Source organism: Triturus cristatus, chromosome 7 (assembly GCF_964204655.1).
Source record: "Triturus cristatus chromosome 7, aTriCri1.1, whole genome shotgun sequence".
Taxonomy (NCBI): Eukaryota; Metazoa; Chordata; class Amphibia; order Caudata; family Salamandridae; genus Triturus; species Triturus cristatus.
Genome location: NC_140590.1, coordinates 1,562,381,542 through 1,562,400,467, shown reverse-complemented (window position 1 = coordinate 1,562,400,467; position 18,926 = coordinate 1,562,381,542). Strand labels below are relative to the sequence as shown.

General features: G+C 44.6%; 1 protein-coding gene across 3 annotated transcripts in view; it reads left to right on the top strand.

Annotated features, from left to right (window-relative positions):
• The window catches only part of SNX21 (sorting nexin family member 21), an 85,474-nt gene extending 68,469 nt beyond the window's left edge, over nucleotides 1-17,005 (top strand). For all 3 annotated transcript variants that reach the window (XM_085619382.1, XM_085619383.1, XM_085619384.1), the window contains exons 3-4: nucleotides 1,221-1,375; nucleotides 10,168-17,005. In XM_085619382.1, coding sequence (XP_085475508.1) covers nucleotides 1,221-1,375; nucleotides 10,168-10,842 — 830 coding nt within the window. In that variant the 3' untranslated portion in view covers nucleotides 10,843-17,005. The remainder of the gene's footprint in view (nucleotides 1-1,220; nucleotides 1,376-10,167) is intronic.
• The last annotated feature ends 1,921 nt before the right edge of the window (nucleotides 17,006-18,926 follow it).

Below are 18,926 nucleotides of genomic sequence, written 5' to 3'. Positions count from 1 at the left end.
TGTGTTGTCCTCTACACAAAAGGCTAGCAGATCTTCTGAATTTCTTCATAGTTTTGTCGCTTTTTGTCCTCTTTACATTTCATCATCTGAACGACCAAGGCGGGTTTCATCCTATGGACTTTCTCAGGACTGTAAAAACAGTACGCTCGCGTTGGGAAGTTTGTTAGTTCTTTGATACAGCCACCATAGGGTGTACAATAGTACATAAGAGGAGGGTAGTGGAGAAAGCTACTGTTCCCCTAACAACTATTAAAAGCTTGCAGATATGGGCCAGACCCATGCCACATTGTCTGGCTATTCACGGACCATGTAAATAATTGCTGTTTATATGCATTGAATGCAAGATTACCTTACATGGATCCCCTAGAAACCAGCTCCGGCCCTGGTGGACGAAATTCTGCCTATACGCTTGTCTCTATTTTGCCATGCATGGCACACAAAGGAAGTTGTGTGGTGTACAGTTTTCATTCACTTCCCTTTTATATATGGTGAGGAGGTTTGAATGGTTTTCTAGTTTACATGAGGTATTTGCTTCTCAAAATGCTTTTTCTAAAAGAAAACTGGTGCGAGATTGTGCGGTGACTCCCAACAGACCTTGAGGTGTGTGTTTTATGTCTCCTGTGTAGTATGTCTACTCACAAAGAGCAGATTTGTGTATGAGAAGGACGTCTGAAACCTCTTGTGTACACGAGACCTTCGTAGTGCATTTATTTTGTTCAAGATGTACTTGTGCACTCTTGTGTACACGGTGTTTGGTCCTGTGGTGTTAAACGACATCCTTTGTGTCTACATGGCCTTCTTTCAAGGTACAATGTTCTCCACTTGAAGCAAATTATCACTAGCTATTATACTCGTGCCACCATCTCACAGTTCCCTTTGTGGGGGTAGTCGTGTTTTTGCGCTGTCATGCATAGAATACTTTGAATGCAATGAAGTCATGTATGATCACTCGCATGGACAGAGTTCTTTGCTATGCTGTGCAGCTTTAGACTTCAAAGTCCTGTATCTGACACCCTTCTTTGCTTGGTACATACACAAATAGCATAGATTACTGCACAGGAAGCTCATGCTTGGAAGCTCTCTTGTTCAAAAGGGCCTTCCTTTGTAGTGCTGACTTATTCACACTTAACTGGTCAGGGGGGATTGGGGAGTGCGGGCATCTACGATTTTGAAAAGAAGACAAGGTAGTCTTTTCACACTTTTTTGTTTTTCCTCCTCAGAGCAAAGCACAAGTGAGGAATGTAGCCAGGCATCCATGCTAACAAAGCAGCTTCAAGAGTCGTGGAAGAAATCGCAGATCCGCACCATGCCGCAGAGGCTATCCTTTGACGTGACTGATGCCAGCGTGGTCCGTGACAAGGCCTCCAGATATGTGGTGAGCATTCTTTCACCTGTGTCCTAAGCAGGGGCAGTCCGTTACTGTTCTGTCTTTCACTCTCATTGGGTTTAGAAAGTGCGAAAAATTCAAGAGCCCGCCTTTTTAAGAGGTGTTTTGAAAAAATAAAGAAGAAAATTAGCCAGGTTTTTATGTTGTTGTTTAAAAAGATTGGACTTGGTCGTCTAGCCGGGCAACATCCCATGTTTTGATGGATCTGTGCAAACAAAAAATCTGTTGAAGACGAGTGTTTTTTCTTATACAAGTTTTCACCAAATGCATTATATAACGCCTCCTGTGACTTTGAAGTGTGTTATGGAGCTAAAGAGAAATTCCTATTGTGCATTATAAAAGCGCCTTGTGGCAGTCACAGCCAATGGTCTATGTAATAATAAATAAAAAAAAGAACAACGCTATTGGGAAGGCTGTTCCAAAACAACTGAGAAGTCCAAGGTATAAATTGTTCTAAAACCCTTCAGAGGGTGTGTATCCATAGAGTAAACACTGTTTTTTAATCCTCCAGTAGAGAGTGACATCCATTTTGTAGATCGAGAAGGATTCCTTCAGGAGATCTGCATCCCTTACCAAATCTAAAGAGCAAGCGTAAAGCATTGACCCTGAAAACCATGGAGAATATCCTCTGTCTCCTTTCTCGTAAGCTCTAGAGAATCGCTTTAGGAACTCTACATCGACAGTGTAAACATCGAAGAATCCCCAGGAGCAGATGTGCATGTCATGTGTAAACAACAAATAATCCTAGCACTGCATATGCTGTCACAGATGGCCCCATCTGATTTGTAAACTCTGGGACATGAACCAGCTCGGCAGTGGTCTGCTTCTACATGGCCAGCTTGCAAACCTAGCAAATCACCTAAGTGGCTAAAGTTGAAACAATTCAAAATCCTTGAAATCCGCATTGATAATGTAAAAACCGCGAATCCCTTCAGAAGTGTTATAAGGCCAGTAGCGTAAACCCTGTAAAATCCCTGCAGAGCAGATTAGTGCAAACACCACAGTGTGGGGAGGCACTCCTCTGTCCGTGCAAACAGCAATGTTCCGTAGAAGAGGATCATCCCCAATCTGGAATTAGTGCAGAATGACATAGGTGACGATATCCATCCTCATTGTGTAAACACAGCAGAGTTCTCCCAAGGACACATCAATCCAGTGTCAACACTGCAAAATTCCAGAGCTTTAGTCTGCCTCGTTGGTTTAAAAACTGAAATATCCTTACAAAGGGTCTGTATCAACAGATTAAACACAGTTCATCCAGTATTAGGATCTGCACCCAGAGTAAATATGGTGTAGTCCCTGCAACAGATATCAGACTATAATGTAAACCATGTTAAAACCACACAAAAGAACTCTCTAGACACATTGCCAAAAAATGCTCATTTAGGAATCCCACATGCATAGTAAAGGAAACAAAAGTAGAATCTTCAGAAGGTCCAATTTTGATGATTTTTCAAGAAGAGCTTCCTTCTGCAACGTAAACAATGCAGAATCTCGAGTCGTTTTGCATCCATTATTTACAATGCAGAATCCCCCCCAAAGGAGATTTGAATCCATATTGTAAACAATGCAGAACATATTCTGAAGATGTGCATTCCAACCAAAAGCTAGAGAATGCCTCCAGAAGAGATATGTGACTAAAGTGTCAACTCTGTGGTATTCACATAGAATGAAGCAAGTCTACTGTGCAAATGCTGCAGACTCTCTGATGAGATATGTATGTACCTGTTGTGTGTAGAATTTATTGTAAGCCAGGAATTGGAATCATATACCGTCACAGATGATGCATCTAAACACATTTCCACCAAGAGCACAGCCTCATTCCTGACGCATTGCATGAGGTACTGATCACGTGAGCAAAAGGTTGCTTTTCATGGGATGCGCAAAGGTGTTTTTCAGCCAGTTGCTCACCACATCCAATTCTTAAAACCGTGGATGTCGATAACTGGGCCAAGGGTGGGCACGGCTGCTTGCTTCACTGACACAAATCAATCGATAGAATATAAAACAACATGATGGTCCTTTAAAATTTGTGTATCCACTGTGGAGAAATGGATGCAGGACGCACTCCCTGTGATGGGGCTTTGATAAAGACACCCCCCCTGAATCTTGACCCTCCCAGGAGGAGGTACAGAACTTGCAGATTATGTTATGAATCGGAGTCTTGTTCCTTCCTTTGTAAGGGGTGGCCGCAGGTCCTTGATCGAAAAAATGAGTCTCTAGAACAGTGCTTCAAATGAAAATATAGAAGTGCAGGTACTCCTTGTCCCAGAGTACCTGTTTGTTGCTGAGAAGTGTGGGTAATGTCCCAATAAAAGCATTGGAGCAGTTCTGAGAAGTGCTGGTACTATCCCTTCCAAATTATAGAAGTGCAGGTACTGAGTACCCCATAGTTCCTGACCATTTAAAGCATTGCCCTGGGAGGGCAAACCTTACTACAAGTTTTGCACTTGTTGAGAGGACAATTACTAACTACTTGGTGTCCATGGCCAATGAGGAGCATGAACAGCCTTTGTACCTGTATTTGTGTGCCCAGGAGTTGCAATGTGGGGTTCATGCTTCTTCTCGTCCTTTCCTTTTGCTACCACAGAAGAAGCTGTTCAGGTAATCCTCATATTCTTCCGCTGTTTCCTGCCTTGAATTTCCACTGTGCTGGCTTTCCTCAGCTTTTTTTTGTAGTTCGTGTGTGTCGTTTCCACAAAGCTTTTTGTTGCTTCTGCAGAATGATCTCCGCTGTCTCCGAGGGGGCTGTGTTTGCAGTTTTGGCAAAGCCTTCTCCGGAGAGTAGTGTATGCTGTTACATCTTGTTTCTCGTGCACGTCATATAGGGGCAGCCCAGTGTTGCAGCGGCTACCCCACGTTTGCGCTTTGGTACCCATGCCGCTGCTCTTGCTGCCCCTGGTTTCAGTGGTCATGAAGGTAATTATTCTCTGGTATGTCCAGCCCTTGCTCTACTCCTGGCCACTAAGCAACAAATTGGAGATTGTTCAGTGGCTAAGGCTGGGACAAGTGGTTGGTCTATTCAGCTAGGTCATTAGAATTGACAGGGTGCAACATGTCACATCTGCAACCTCATGGCATTTTAGGGCCAGATGTAGGACCATTTTATTTTGTGCCTCGCAATTTGCGACTAATTGCGAGGTGCAAAATAAAATGTACAACAGTGTGTTAAACACTGTTTGCGATTCCCAATGGGGTCGCAAATTGCGAGGCTCATTAATAATAATGAGAATGCTGGACAATGCAAATATTCACCCCCAGTCACAAGGATCTGGGTTAAATCCATCATTCTTTTGCTCACCACACACCCCAGTTTGGACCCAGACATATGCAAATCAGTCTTGACCCTGTTCCTTGTGGGAACAGTCCAGTCCGAACTGCCAAGCCAGGTCCTCCCTGGACCGGAAACAAGCGTCCTGGGGCCGGTTTCAGGGCATCACTCTTCATCAGCCAGGCTAGCTTGAATCCAGTGGTATAATGAGCACGGGACCCACGTCTGGGCATTCCCTTCCCAATTAGGGCGACATATACAAAAGAAACAATCGATGGACGGAATGCTGGACAATGCAAACATTCACCCCCAGTCACAAGGATCTGGGTTCAATCCATCATTTGTTCTTTTTGCATTTGTCACCCTGAGTGGGACGGGTATGCCCAGATGTGGGTCCCGTGCTCTCCATGCCACTGGAGTCAATCTATCCTGGCTGATGAGAGCTGAAAGCCTGAAACCGGTCCTAGAATGCTTGATTCCAGTCCAGTGAGGACCTGGCCTGGCAGTTCGGGCTGGACTTTTCCCATTGGGCGCAGGGTCAAGACTGATTTGCATATGGCTGGGTCCAAACTGGAATGGCATGGTGAACAAAAACACAATGGATTTAGGCCCAGATCTCTGTACTGGGGTGTATGTATGACATTGTTCTGCATTCTGTCCATCAGTTGTTGTTTTGCATTACTATGAATGAGCCTCTCGCAATTTGCGAGCTCATTGAGAATGACAGTCCCTCCCAAGGATGGTGGCCTGCTGGGCTCAGCAGACCACGATGTCTGGGACTGCTTTGAAATAAAGCAGGTTTTTTTTTTTTTAATGCGGCCCGTTTTCCTTAAAGGAAAACAGGATGCAGGCAGTGGACCCTGGGACCACTGCCTGCCCCTAAAATATTTTCGCATGTATTTGCAAAGGGGAAGGGGACCCCTTCCCATTTGCAAATTCATTACCACCTACTTGAAGTAGGTGGTGATTGCAAGTGTTTTGCGACAGCAATTGCAGTCATAAAACATTAGTACATGGTTTTGAGACTTGCTATTTGGAAGGGAACGTCCCTTCCAAATAGCAAGTCGCACAACCTGTTTAGCGAGTCACAAATAAATTGTGACTGGCTAAATAGGCTTTGTACATGGCCCGATGGTTTTGCATGTGCAAACGGGTTTGCAAACCCGTTTGCGCATGCAAAAACGGGTCGTACATCTGGCCCTTAGTGAATTATCATCCGTGCTGTTTCTGCACAACTGAGCATTTCTAGATCCTGTGTTATAGTCTATAATTCTGAGTTGTGTCCATGGTGCCGTGTCTTCAGAGCTTTGTGTTTTGCGTACAGCTGTACGTGCTGTGCAGTTTGTGCTAAGTTCTGCGCTGAACTTTCGCACAAAACTCTGAGCACTTGAAAACGTTAGAGATCCCGTGTGAAATGACAGCCTCTCTTGATGTGTAAACAAGAGCATGTGAAATGGGCGAACTCGCTCAATTTATAATTGCTCACCAAGGCAAACACTTAGTTCATTTTGGGTTGCACTGCAGATGAAAGTGAAATGTTTACTCCTCTAATGTGTGTCAAACTTTGACTTTAAAACCTGGCAGCCAGTCAAACCACACATTGTAATTAAGTTTGTCTTCACGTTGAAAAAACTCATATTTAGTGTAAGTTGATTGTGCCAAGTGTTCCCTTTTATAAGTAAATACACACAAGTCTTGCTTAATGAGGCAGCTGTGTTTTGCCTTGGAAACGCTGTACCTTCAGGGTACTATGTCTGAGTCTATTGCACAACAAGAGAAGGCAGAGACCGCCATTAGGTTCGCAGGCCCATCCATCCTGTGGTCTAGCGCCACCCATTTTTTGGAGCCTAAAAACACTGAAATGGTACTATGCCGCAGGCCTTGTGACTGAAGTCCATCCCTCACCAATATATTCAGTCAACTAACCACAAAACCCATCAGTACCTAATCCTCGTTACATAGAGATTTTAATAAGCAATTGGCGAGCCTGACAATAAAAAAAAAAATATCTTGGGGCTCCTGGGAGATCTCCATGCCCTGCATTTTTAAACTTTGGAAGATATAAACTCCCGCTCACAAGGGCAAACTCTTTAACTTGTCATAAATAGAATATTTGTGTGCTATTGTTCAGTTCATTTGGTCAGTTCGTTTTTCATCCCTTGTACCTATCATTAGAGCTGCTGCTAAGTTCTGACCTTTCTAATTTTAAAATGCTAAAGAAAAACCATAGCACCACCTATATGACTGCCTTATTTTGCCAAATTAGCAAATATTTGGGAGGAAAAATAATTATGGACCACGTTGTGTACTCATAGGGAGTCGACCCCCCCCCCCCCCACACACACCACCCTCATACACAGACAAAGGTAGTACACACTACTTATCTGATAACTTTCTATAGATGATAAAAAGTAAATAAAATAAAAAAGACAATCCAAATCCCCTTTCATCATTTATGGTCTATTTTGGAGAAGTCCGTCCATGCCAAAGAAGAGAGACTCTTACTCGTCGCTACAGATCTGTACTGTTGAGGACCTTGTAGCCTCAACGTGCAGCACACACTCCTGGACAAATAATGTTGAACATGGTAGCTAGAGACTAAGAAGCTTTTTTCGTGTGTGTAACGTATACAGAAGACCGAGCCTAACTTCTCAACGGATGTTACAGCATTGGTCATTGGTGTTTTTTATTTATTTCTTGACGCTAGGTCAAGTAAACATTACCCAACCTCCCACAGGGGGGCTTTTGGTAATGCACTGGAAAGAACATGAACATAGTAACGGGACATTGGATCTCAGTAGAAGCCGCCTGCCGCTTAAATCACCTGCTCATCCCATAGGTTGCTGTGCAGGAACGCCCCAGTCAGCCTCATGAAAAAAATAACACGCACTCTGTACCCACTCTTTTTTTTTTTTTTTTTTTTTTTTTTTTTTTTTACATTTACTTTCTATTGGTCTATATAGCCTAAAATAACAGAAAGGCAGCACATTAGTATGACATACGTAGTAGTACGTCATAGTATCAACTACGTTTTGAGAGAGCACTTTACCATATTGAGTAGAACAATAAAGGAGATCCAACTATTTATACCTGCTTCCACTTCTTGGCTGCAGTGTAATAGCTATGCCCCTGTAAGTAGGAGTTACCTGATGGCAGTACTAACTGCATTGACACAACCTCTTAGGAGAGCCCTGGTTCTGCGCCTCACCCTGCAGAGATTTTTCTAACAACCGGAGTGGTGTTTCGGGTCCTGTCCCAGCCCCTCAAAGTGATAGATTTTACGTTTTGGAGGGTCTTATTTTAGCTGCTCTGTAATTCATACAGGTAAATAAAATGGCTATCAGTATTGTAAGTTCAGGTAGTGACTGTACATTCATTCATGTATGGTTGCGTATTGTTATTGGTATACTGTATGGTGTGTTACGAACAACCTCCTCCTATAGTAATCTTTGTTTTCTCTACCATCCGACTCCTGACAATGCTACTGTGCGCAGAGTGTCATGGCTTGTCAGTGTATTGCTGTGGCCCCGAGGGTAGCTGGGTGTGGGCCAGCTCTAGCAACAGAGGTCCTTAGTCTCCTTGCCTTGTGCAGGAGAGACATCAGTGGCGTTTGTAATGTACATATGTAACAATAGAGCTAGAATCGACTACGTTGTGATGGTTTCATGAGTGAACTTGATCACCTAATTTTTGTTGCCAAAGACCACCTACGCTTTTATTATATATTTTGGCCATGCCACAATGCTTCACCGCTCTCTTCTTTTACATATTTAATGCTTACTAAGGAGAGCGCAAAGCTAATTTCCTAAATTGATTTTCTTTACATTTAGAAAAGGCCTCTAATTATCTCTCATCACTACCATTAATCACTGGGCAGATATTGATCTATGTATTCTTAGAAGAAACCCTTGCTGCGTTACCTACACTCACAAGGGCTCTCTGCTGTAGGCAAATCCCTGCTGCAAATGGTCCATTTACGTGTCACTCGCGCATATGCTACTTGCCCCACTGAAGAGAAGTCCGTCTTTTCCCGCTTACCACCTAAAAACTTTACACTGGAGTCCATAGAGATCAGCCATATTCCTCCAATCTATCCCGCAGCCTCTTTACAGTACCATGTGCCGAAACCAAAATCTGTTTATAGCAAATGACTCGGGTCTCCCCTGATCTAAGAATAGAATGGCTCAAGCCCAGGGCTCCACCTGGAAGAGCCTTGGAGAGCTGCTTCACAGCCTCGCAGCTTGGTCTCTGACTGAATATCTTGCGTGTTACTGTACTTCACCCTCTGACCGTTCTGTCTGATTACACACACACAGTCCTTGCTCTTGGAGCCTGCAGGCCTTCTGACAGTCAGTATCAGTCATTTGTCATAGGACAATTAAGCTGTAACACCCAACGGCATCGCTGACTCACAAACACTAAAACTACACTTTTCATGTACTCCTTCTCGTAGCAACCACTAAATGATGCCTATGCATGGGTACATAAATTATAGAATTATGTGAATCCTGAGGCTTTGTAAACTTAACATCCATCACTATGAACATTTCTGTGACAGAAACAAATGCATGTAATGTGCAGGGAATGGGCAATTTAACATTATGGCTCCATAGTTTTTCCATAAACGTCATTTCTGTTGTAGAAGGTCCAAATTCCTCTCTCACCGCGGTCACATTTTCCAGTTCGCTCATTTCCTGCTCTTCACTGACATGACGCTCTGGCCTAACTTCTGTCAAACATTCTAGGCATTCAAAGGGCTTCAGCTCTATATGAAAAGCTAGAGATGGTGATCTTTCTTGTTAAAATCCCACAAAGACGGCTTAATCTTTACTACACCACGCCCATCTGTGCCATAGGACTAGGCCACGTTACAATGCATGCGTTTACAACACATGCCATTACAACGACTGCGTTGTTGCGCCCCATACCATTACAATGCAAGTCATTACAATGACTTGCTGTGGGGGGGGGGGGTTGCTGGATTTTGGAATAGTATAATGTACTATTCCAACTCCAGTCTGCAACACTAAGGAAGGTGTTGGATTTAAAACCTTTGTCCCCTACAGCAAGTCGTTGTAATAGTATGCGATGTAACAACGTGGTCGTTGTAATGGCATGCGATGTATCAACTTCGTTGTAAACGATGTGTACCATGCTATAATATTGCATTACCGACTCCGTAGGATTTACACAGACATATAGTGTCTACTACGCTTGTTTGGCGTGGCAGTGACCGTAGAATGTTTGGTAGTAGTTGTAGAGTGCCTTGTCATGAGTGTAGCAAGTCCCGCTGTGACACTAGTATGTTTTGCGGTGACTATAGCATGTGCATGCCTCACTGTGATTATTGCTTGTCTGGTTATTAGTTTAGCATGGCTCTGTGGTATTCTTTCCCACCCATTCCATTTTATATTTCCCTTTTCATTTCTTGTGTTTGCACCCATTTTGTTGATCTTATCTTATTTAATCTAACTTGCTCATTACTCAATGTGCCCTCTCTCTCTCTTAGGTCTACACCATCTACCTGATAAAATCAGGTACCTTCGACCAATGCCCTGGCATCATCTACCGCCGCTACTCGGACTTAGAGAAGCTGAACCGACGGCTGCGTAGACTTTTCCATGAAGAGATGCACGAGATTGTCTTTCCCCGCAAGCGCATGCGCAAGAACTTTGCCGCCGAAACCATTGGGAAGCGCAGCCGCGCCTTTGAGAACTTCCTGACGCAGGTGTCCGCCATCCCAGACATCTGCCGGTGCAGAGAGTTCCTGGAGTTCTTCTACCTGAGGGACCTACAGGTGGCTCAGCGGCTGACGCGCACGGGGCTGTACCGAGAGGCTCTCGCGATGTGGACCAATGCGTGGCACCTGCAGGACCATCTCGGCGCGAGCGGCGCCGGCAGCCATGTCTTGTTGAACTTAGCAGGGCTCACGGTCTGCCACCAGGAAATGGACCAGCTGCTGGAAGCGCAGGAGTTCTGCCAGGAGGCGGTGCAGAGGCTCGAGTCTCAGGACAGGCATCCGATGCTGCCGGCCTTTCTGAGGGCTCACATCCACCTGTCGTGGAAGGTGGGAAAGGACAAGCGCCAGTCGGAGGTAAAACTCCAAAAACTGACAGACTCAGAGGTCGGCAGTCAGAAAGGACCAAGCCTAAAGGAGATTCTTGTCAAGGAGGCCTTGAGCTGAGCTCCTGCCGAATTCACTGCTTTACATAATCCTCAGAGACTTCAAGAAAGCACAGCTTTGAAATTCGTATACCTGACACCCAACTGTATACCTAATGTTTAAACCTCATGTATATGTATATAGAAGACATAGCACAGAACATAACTGCCGCTAGGAGGCGTAAATGCCAGCGCAGGGCACTACTACAAACTTTGAAAGCACAGAGCAGTATACTGCAGAGGTATAAATGCAAGCGCAGGCTATACCTGAACTTAGACTGAAATGTCAGCACCAGGTACACTCCAGACTTATGTGCACATGCTTCATAGGCCAGTACTATAGATTAAAGTGTAAATGGCAGCAGGGGGCAGTACTTGTATCTGTGAAGAGTAGATACCTACACAGGTTTGTAAATTCAGTCCTCGGTGGTAATCTCCATTCATGACATTGCATTCCAACTGTGGGATGCTAGCTTCTGAAGTTACTCCTGACAAAAAGTGTTCTGGGGATGAAGTGTCCTTTTTCTCGGTATTCTCCACTTAAGTACATCAATACCATTTTCCAACATATGGTACCTTACGGACAGAAGTAAAAATATGCAGGTGCTACATCTAGTGACAACAAAGGTGCTTCTGCGTCCCGCAACGTCCGCTATACATCCTTGTATTATGTTATCCGGTGTTATTCCAACCATCCTAATGGGGCCCTAGCCTTGGGTATCACCGCTCATTTCCAGGGTAGTTCTTTGAATGCAGTAGACTTACTTTGTAGACCCGTCAGACATCTCCCGATCTAAAAAAAAAAAAAAAAGCAAAACACACAATATTACTTAGTACTAAGATTATTTTAAGAGAACGGGCACTCTACTCTCACGCAGGCTCTTTCAGAAATGATGGAATGAAGTAAAAGAAGGTCCCAATAATTGTGCCATCCGGTTGCAGGGGGAAGGCGTGAGGGCCAGTAGGCTGCCCATCAGACCTGGTCAGTGTGCCCCAGAGACCCAGTAAAAATAGAGAATGTGACCGAACCAATAGAAAATTTCCAAAGCTTGCGCTTGAGCACCTCTTGAATTTAACCTATAAAAACGTATTATAACTCCCGAAGACTTTATTGTTCCAGTAAATTGCTCCATCAGCCAGCTTGATCAGTGTATGTCGCGCACCTTTTCCCCAAAGTACAGCTACTGGATGTGCATACACCACTGTGGAGCTCTGTGTGTGCAGACTTAATGCTGCTCCAGATTCCAATCATATCCTTGGTTTTCTCACTCGGAACTCCATTGCCTCTTCAGTTTATTCATTCTCATGGCCATTCTAAGATTACAGATTTGAATCAGTGAGGGGCCTCTGCCTTCAGGCAATAGTGGAAAGTGGTGGGCGTGACAAGCTTTCAACCACTTGAGGTCGATTGAGATGGAAGATTTCCACCTGGAGAAACTCCAGGTAGATGTCAAGACTTTGCGGTGTTCCACTGCCTTTCCATAAAAGAATACTTTAGGACGAAAACCCTCTCAAGGGACGACTGTCGGCCCTTAAAAATCTTCCACAATACTGTGAGCTTGTCTCGCCAGTTCAGTTCTCTCAGAAAAGGTGCTTTTTTTTTTTTTTACTGTAAAGCCACCAGAACCCTTCAGTTTTATGGTAGTTTGCTACCATTACTAATGTAAAGTTGTCTGTTCTGGCCGACATGCAAGTGTATGAGTCTTCAACAGGTTCGTGCCCGTCAAGTGATACATGTACAATCTGTCATTGCTGACCACACAGTCTTAATTAAGTTACACTCAAACAGCCTGCTCTGATACACTCTCCTCTCCACAGTGGTCCAAGTGAAGTAGCCAAAGATGTTTTGAAGCCAACGCAGACGCTGTAGTGATCCGTGCTTTTTTTCTGGGTGACAGTATGCAATATTTCCAGATTTAGGTGGCCTGACTGGGTTATATTAGGGGCCTGGCAAAGTTAACGAGAGAGTTGCAGCTTCAGCTGACTTTCTAAAGAGAGAAGGGTGCAAACGTCTACAAATTCACCCCTCTAGCTTTGTTTTTGCTCAATTTGGTACATAGGACCCTGGTACAACCCTTTCTGGAGCAGAAATATTATGCATTCTTGTTTGCTCTGCTCATATTATCTATTACCCACCAGCTCATCAGCTGGGTGCCGGCCATGGCAGATTTACTAGAGAGAGACAGCCCTCTACTGTAGTCAGCAGCAAGACCAGTTTCATCGTGTCATTGGGAGCGTATACTCGGCAGCACAGACATGTTTCCAATTTCTCCAAAGAAATGCAGAATTGATAACACCACTGTAAGGTGCTTGCCGTACAAGCAGGAGAACAAACAATCCATCCAACGATGAAAGCTAGCCTTACATTTTTGGGACTGAGGCGGACCACGTCATCTTCCTTGTCTCTGTCTATTTAGCTGGATGTGGAGTGGAAATGCTGTGCGAGTCCCCTACAGGTGTGAACTGAAATTCAGAATGATTTTCTGGATCATCGACATGTCAAGCCTCCCGTGACTCGACTCAATCCATTGGCAGTGAGCCATGTCTTGCTTCAAGACCGGTGGAGGAGGTCCCTGTACGCTTGATAAGTGACGAAGCCGCAAGTAGCTTTTACAGAGCGGCCTTACAGTATAGGTATTTGGTTCCTATGGAGGCTATACTTTATAGCTGGACACAACTACAAAGGGAAAGAAATTCATAAAGGCACCGCTAAGAGGAAAACGAAAGTGATCCAGGATAGAACAACTTCCAAAATATACACAAAGCCCCACCATCTCTTGCTGTGTCCATCGCAGACCAATAAACTGTTACACTGTGTGCATTATTAGGGGACCTTCATGACCTGATGGTTCTCTTGAAGAATCTCATCAAGAAGTGTCTTAACCAGTGTGAACATGCCAAGAGGAAGGTCCCGCAGCCATGGATGCAGTCTGTGCCATGATGCTTCAAATGTGCACTAGATTTTGGAACTGAGCAGAAGCACAGCACTGCAGTTAACACGCCTGCCTTTGTAAATAAGCGGAAAATTCAGCTACCTCAATAGTGGAGTGTCCTCTCACATGGCGGAGATGGGTTTTCCACCTCTTTGCTGCACTGCTTGGTTCCTCAAGGCAAAACTTAAAAACAAATGAAACAGAAGCAGTTATGGGACACTTCGTTCGATTACAATACAGAAGCAAGCGGGTTTGGTTGGGCACTGATGGGGAAGGTTTGTCACCCTCCCAGATCCTGTTATTTGGTCATCGTGTTGCTGGAGAGAGTATTCAGGGAAGCCTATAAGTGCTAACTGACCCCCACTGAGACTACAGAAATTCGCCAGAGGAGAATGCTTTCATTGTTCAAAGTAATCAAAAAATGTTTTGATGGTCGCTTCCTTCCTTTTTTCAACCTGTGAGAAATGGCCCCATAGAGCACGTGATCATAAAATAGTTTTTGTTGTATTTTCAAAATGCCTTATTGGAGCGCTCAGGCTACACAAGAAGGATGCCTTTTGTATGCATCATTTCTGATATAACCAGAAAGTGAGATGTAAGAACATTAGCCCTTCTAATTACTCACTTTAAAGGTGTTGCTGTGAAAATATAATTCTCATGCACCACACATTCTTTTTGCCTTCACTGGCCCTTTAAGTGGCCATGCACAAACGCTCCCTTTGGCAGTCAGTTTTCTGAAATCTCTAGGCCTCGTTCTTTCCTGCTTTAAATTCATCTGCTAAATTTGGAGTGGAGTTACAAATAGTAAAAATGTGATCAGGTAATATAGTACCTCCTACTCTTAGATCTTGACCGCCTGCCATTTGCAACATCCCACTCTCCATAGCTGTAACCACGACACAAACATCCTACAGGTTGACGGTTGTTACGGAACTGATTGCTGATGTGTATAGGGATTGCACGTGGTGACAGGGACCAGCATGCCCCGACGGACGCACATGCACCTTTGGCCTCTACCTGTAGGTCTGGCATATTTTCCAGTTCTGTCCACTAGGTTGGGCTAGTCTGATGTACGTGAAGGGCAGTTGAGAAAGAGTACAGAGGTTAAATATTTTTTTCTGGTGCTGGTTGCCTTAATGGCTTGCTGGCCTTGCACTTCACTGATGTTGTACGGTTCTCTTTGTGAATCTCCTACCATAGCTAAAAATACTGCCTTAGTGGCACCCTAACCTATAGTGCTGGACTCACCAGTGTTACCCCAGTTGCATTGCCTTTCTTGAACTATAATCCTCAGAGCTGGTTGCACTACTTTACACCAGATATTACAATCCCTATATCTCACTGCATTATGCCCTGTGGGTCCATCTGATGCTAGTCAATGTAATACACCCCCCCCCATGACCTCTGCCTTTCACTGGTTTCCCCGATAACTCTATAACCCTTTAACCAGTGGCCCTGATGTTAATGATACCTTGTTGCACTGGTTGCCTTAATACTTCCTTGGTTAGCACTTACTCCAGTCTTGACACGACATCAATTCTGGCATTGTTTGCACTAATGAATCCAAACACTCCAAGTTATGGCTGTACCAATTTGCCACTATCACTAAGCACCTGTTGCACCAAGGTGCTCCGATGCCACACTGCTTGGTGCTTGTGGCACCAATGCCTCTCTAACAACTGTAACTCCTGCCAGGGGTTGCTGCTCGCGGTCTAAAGCGGTGAAGCAGCAGTGGAGGGATACCAAAATAAGCACATACAAAAAATAAAACTTTACCAGTCTCCGCGTTGCTCCTCCCCCGATCCTGGGCTCCAGGGCCAGCTGGTGCACCCTGCGCGGGCTCCCAGATGCCTATCCCAGCACTTCCCTCATGCTGGGAATTTTATTCCAGTGCCTAGGAGCCTGTGGCTTTTCTCCATCCGGCTGTACAACACAGCCGGGTGGAGAAATGCTAAGTGCGCATGACTGTACGGCTGGCCAAATAGTCATGTGCACGTAGTACTGCCCATCACCCCTCCTTCCCACTGTTGTCATGCATTGCAGGGCCCCACCCTATGACCTCGCTGGCAGCCTGCAGGTAAGAAGAAAAATACAATTGGTTTGTTATCATTTTTATTTCTCCATGTGTATTAATCTGCTGCCACCTAGTGGGGTGACACTCCTCCGCCATAAAGGAGGAGCCGCCCCTGACTTCTGCTCTAGTTTAATAGAAATACCATGACCCTACGTATGCCCTGGTTAAATGGATGCCTCAATGACACTGTGACCCCTGCCACCGGTCTTACTAGTTGGATCTACACATTTCATTGCTCAGCCTAGTTTCACCTGTGCTTCCCTCATATAAAAAATGTTAGAAGTGCTACATTAAGGTGTATATGCGACTGAAAAAATTAGCCTCTGGCATTCCTGTCACTAGTATCCCGGGCATCACATGTGGCTCGAGGAAACCAATACCCCAATATGCTCTTTGCACTGATGTTTCCTCGTGATATTACTGGTTGTATTCTCGGGTCTCTGGCATTATATTCCCCAGTGAAAGTGGCACTAATGCCACTGGGACACCAGTGTCAACAGTCGTTGCACTTGCACTGCCATCTCAATTTAGCGCTAGCACCGATCTAACCCACAAACAAATTTATGAAGAGATTAGGAGTAAAAGGGACTTCATACATTTCTTTTTATACGTGAAGGGATTAGGAGTAAAAGGGACTTCATAATTTTTTTTTTGATACGTGAAGGGATTAGGAGTAAAAGGGACTTCTCATAGGAAGAGACTGTTAAAATCTATATTTGTATGTTTTTTTTTTTTGTTTTTTTTTAAATGGTTAATAAATTCTTGTTCGGAGCTGTTGCAGAACCAGCAGGAATGGGCAAGATCTCTCAACTCTTGAAACTGCACCTCTGCAAAAAAGTATTTCTGTCTGAAGGAGTTGAATGTAGTGTGTTTTAGAGGAAGGAGTTGAGAAATGTTCGCTTTTCATACTACCATGTTATTTATTTGAGTGGTGCTAGTTCTGTGATGTATATTGCTGTTAAGGCACTATGTGCCACTTTACCGTTCCTGGCATCACATTGCCAGCTTCAACGTTGGCCAGTTCTTTATCTAATGGCCTTTTTTTTTTTTTACTAAAATATCTTTATTTTCCCCAGGTGTGTTCTATCCAGGATGCTTCAAGCATTGCTATTGAGAGCCATGTACCAAATGCATAGATATGTACTTTACAAGCAATAAATGTTACTGAATACAATGATCTTTCCAGACCTCCTATTTGGCTGCTTCGATTCCAATGGCGTTAATTCCTGATTCAAGGCGGACTCTCATCTCCTTGGTATTGTACATCAATGTATATAGGGTCCTCCCCTCCCAGGCTCAAATTACACATTTGGCTGTCTGAAATAATGAACGAAAACCTGGTACTTTATGCATCTCAATTATTGTTGTACATTGCACATCTTCTGTTGTACTCCTTGCAATGCCACAGCTAAGTCCTAAAGGTCAACCACTGTTGTTTCTCCACCGAGTCTGGTAATTGCAAGCATGCATAGGATAAATGAGGCATTAAAGTACATGTATTACATACACTTGGGCACATTCAGATAGATTAGCCTGGTTGAGAATCCGATAATCCGTACGATAACCAAATGCAGCAAAAAAAAAATAATGTGTTCTTACTCTGCCCTTTCTGTAAAATCCATAGGTGGATGGCAGACTTCCGCCTAGCCTCCATAAATGGCTGCCTTGGAAGCCTTGCTGATGCCAGAACGTCCGGCTTTCCACACTTTCGCAAAGCATCCCTGGCCTGGTCCAAGTTTTTGGACCATAAAACTTCCATGCCAACTTCTAAAAGTCTGCAGGTCACCTGATTCCGGTTCAAGAGAAACCAATCAAACGTCAAAAGCAACCAGGCTCCTCGTCTTCAGTGGCACGCACGTGAACCACTGATGACGGAAACTCAGCAGCAACCTGATTCAGAAAAAACCTGCTGCCCGATCCAAGACTGATGCTCCTGAAAATACCAAATTTCCAATCTAGTCCAGCTCCACCACTCCTCTGCCTGTGATCCATGCCCACATTTCCACACATCATGGTTTGGCCATCAAAAATCTTACCGTCCACATCCCTTCACCTCCCTCTGGAAATGGCGATCACATCTGTGCGTAACTGAAAAGACCTTGAAACGTGGAGAGCTCACATAGGCGTCTGCTGCTCACTGATGACCCAGACGGCTGAACACTTAGTGTAAAGCAGGGATATCCCCTGACTTCTACCATGTAGCCTGCAGGGCTCGGGTAAAGGGGACCACCAAGACCTAGAAACCCTGGTACTAAAGGCCACCTGTTGTTCAGACACTGCGGAACCAACCCTTGAAGGCTAAGATTGGTTTAAACTAAACCCCAGACCTCTCTGACCATCCCATCTCCCACCCTTTCTCAGAAATGGTACTACCTCCACCTCCGCTTCCCACTTCACTTCTCTCACATCCCTGGTGTGGTAAGTTACATTTGCCAACCACCTTATTCAGATTTTGAGCACATTGCCAAGAATATACTACACTTCCAGACGTGTGTTCCAGAAAGGCCTGCAGTTGTCTTTCGCATGCCTTAGAGAGGTGTCACCTCTGATGCCAATTTCTCTCACAAGGCTGCAGACTGTTCATGATATTGCTACATTTCGGGTGGAGATATTTTGTAATAACAAACACTTTTTGGCACTCTGCGTTGGATCTGCTTTTTTTTTTAATTAAAGGTTCCTCCATTCCTCTCTGCTGCTCATTGCCAGCATTTACTTGATTTACCAAGCCACTGCCACACCCATGGCTCCTCAGTTGTTGCCTCGCTCTTCTCAAATTTTTTTTTTTGTAAGGTTGAGCCTAGCGTTGCAGCACGCATGCGGTGCGTGCTCTGCGAGGTATGCTGTAGTAGGGTATGTTGTGGAAGCCTCGCCCACTCTCCGCCCATATTTGTAATTGGCTTATGTCATTGTCCTTGGTAAATGTTGGCTTCCGATTCATTATGAGGCTTGTTGGCCCCGTCTCAGTACCGCCCTGTCTCCATTTGTTGCCGCCCATAAGGACTGGACCTTTTACTTCGCTCCTAACACGGCATGCTTTATCTAGTGGGCGAGCACTATTTACTTTATTGACAATGGCGGCTGTCCTACTGCAGGCACGTC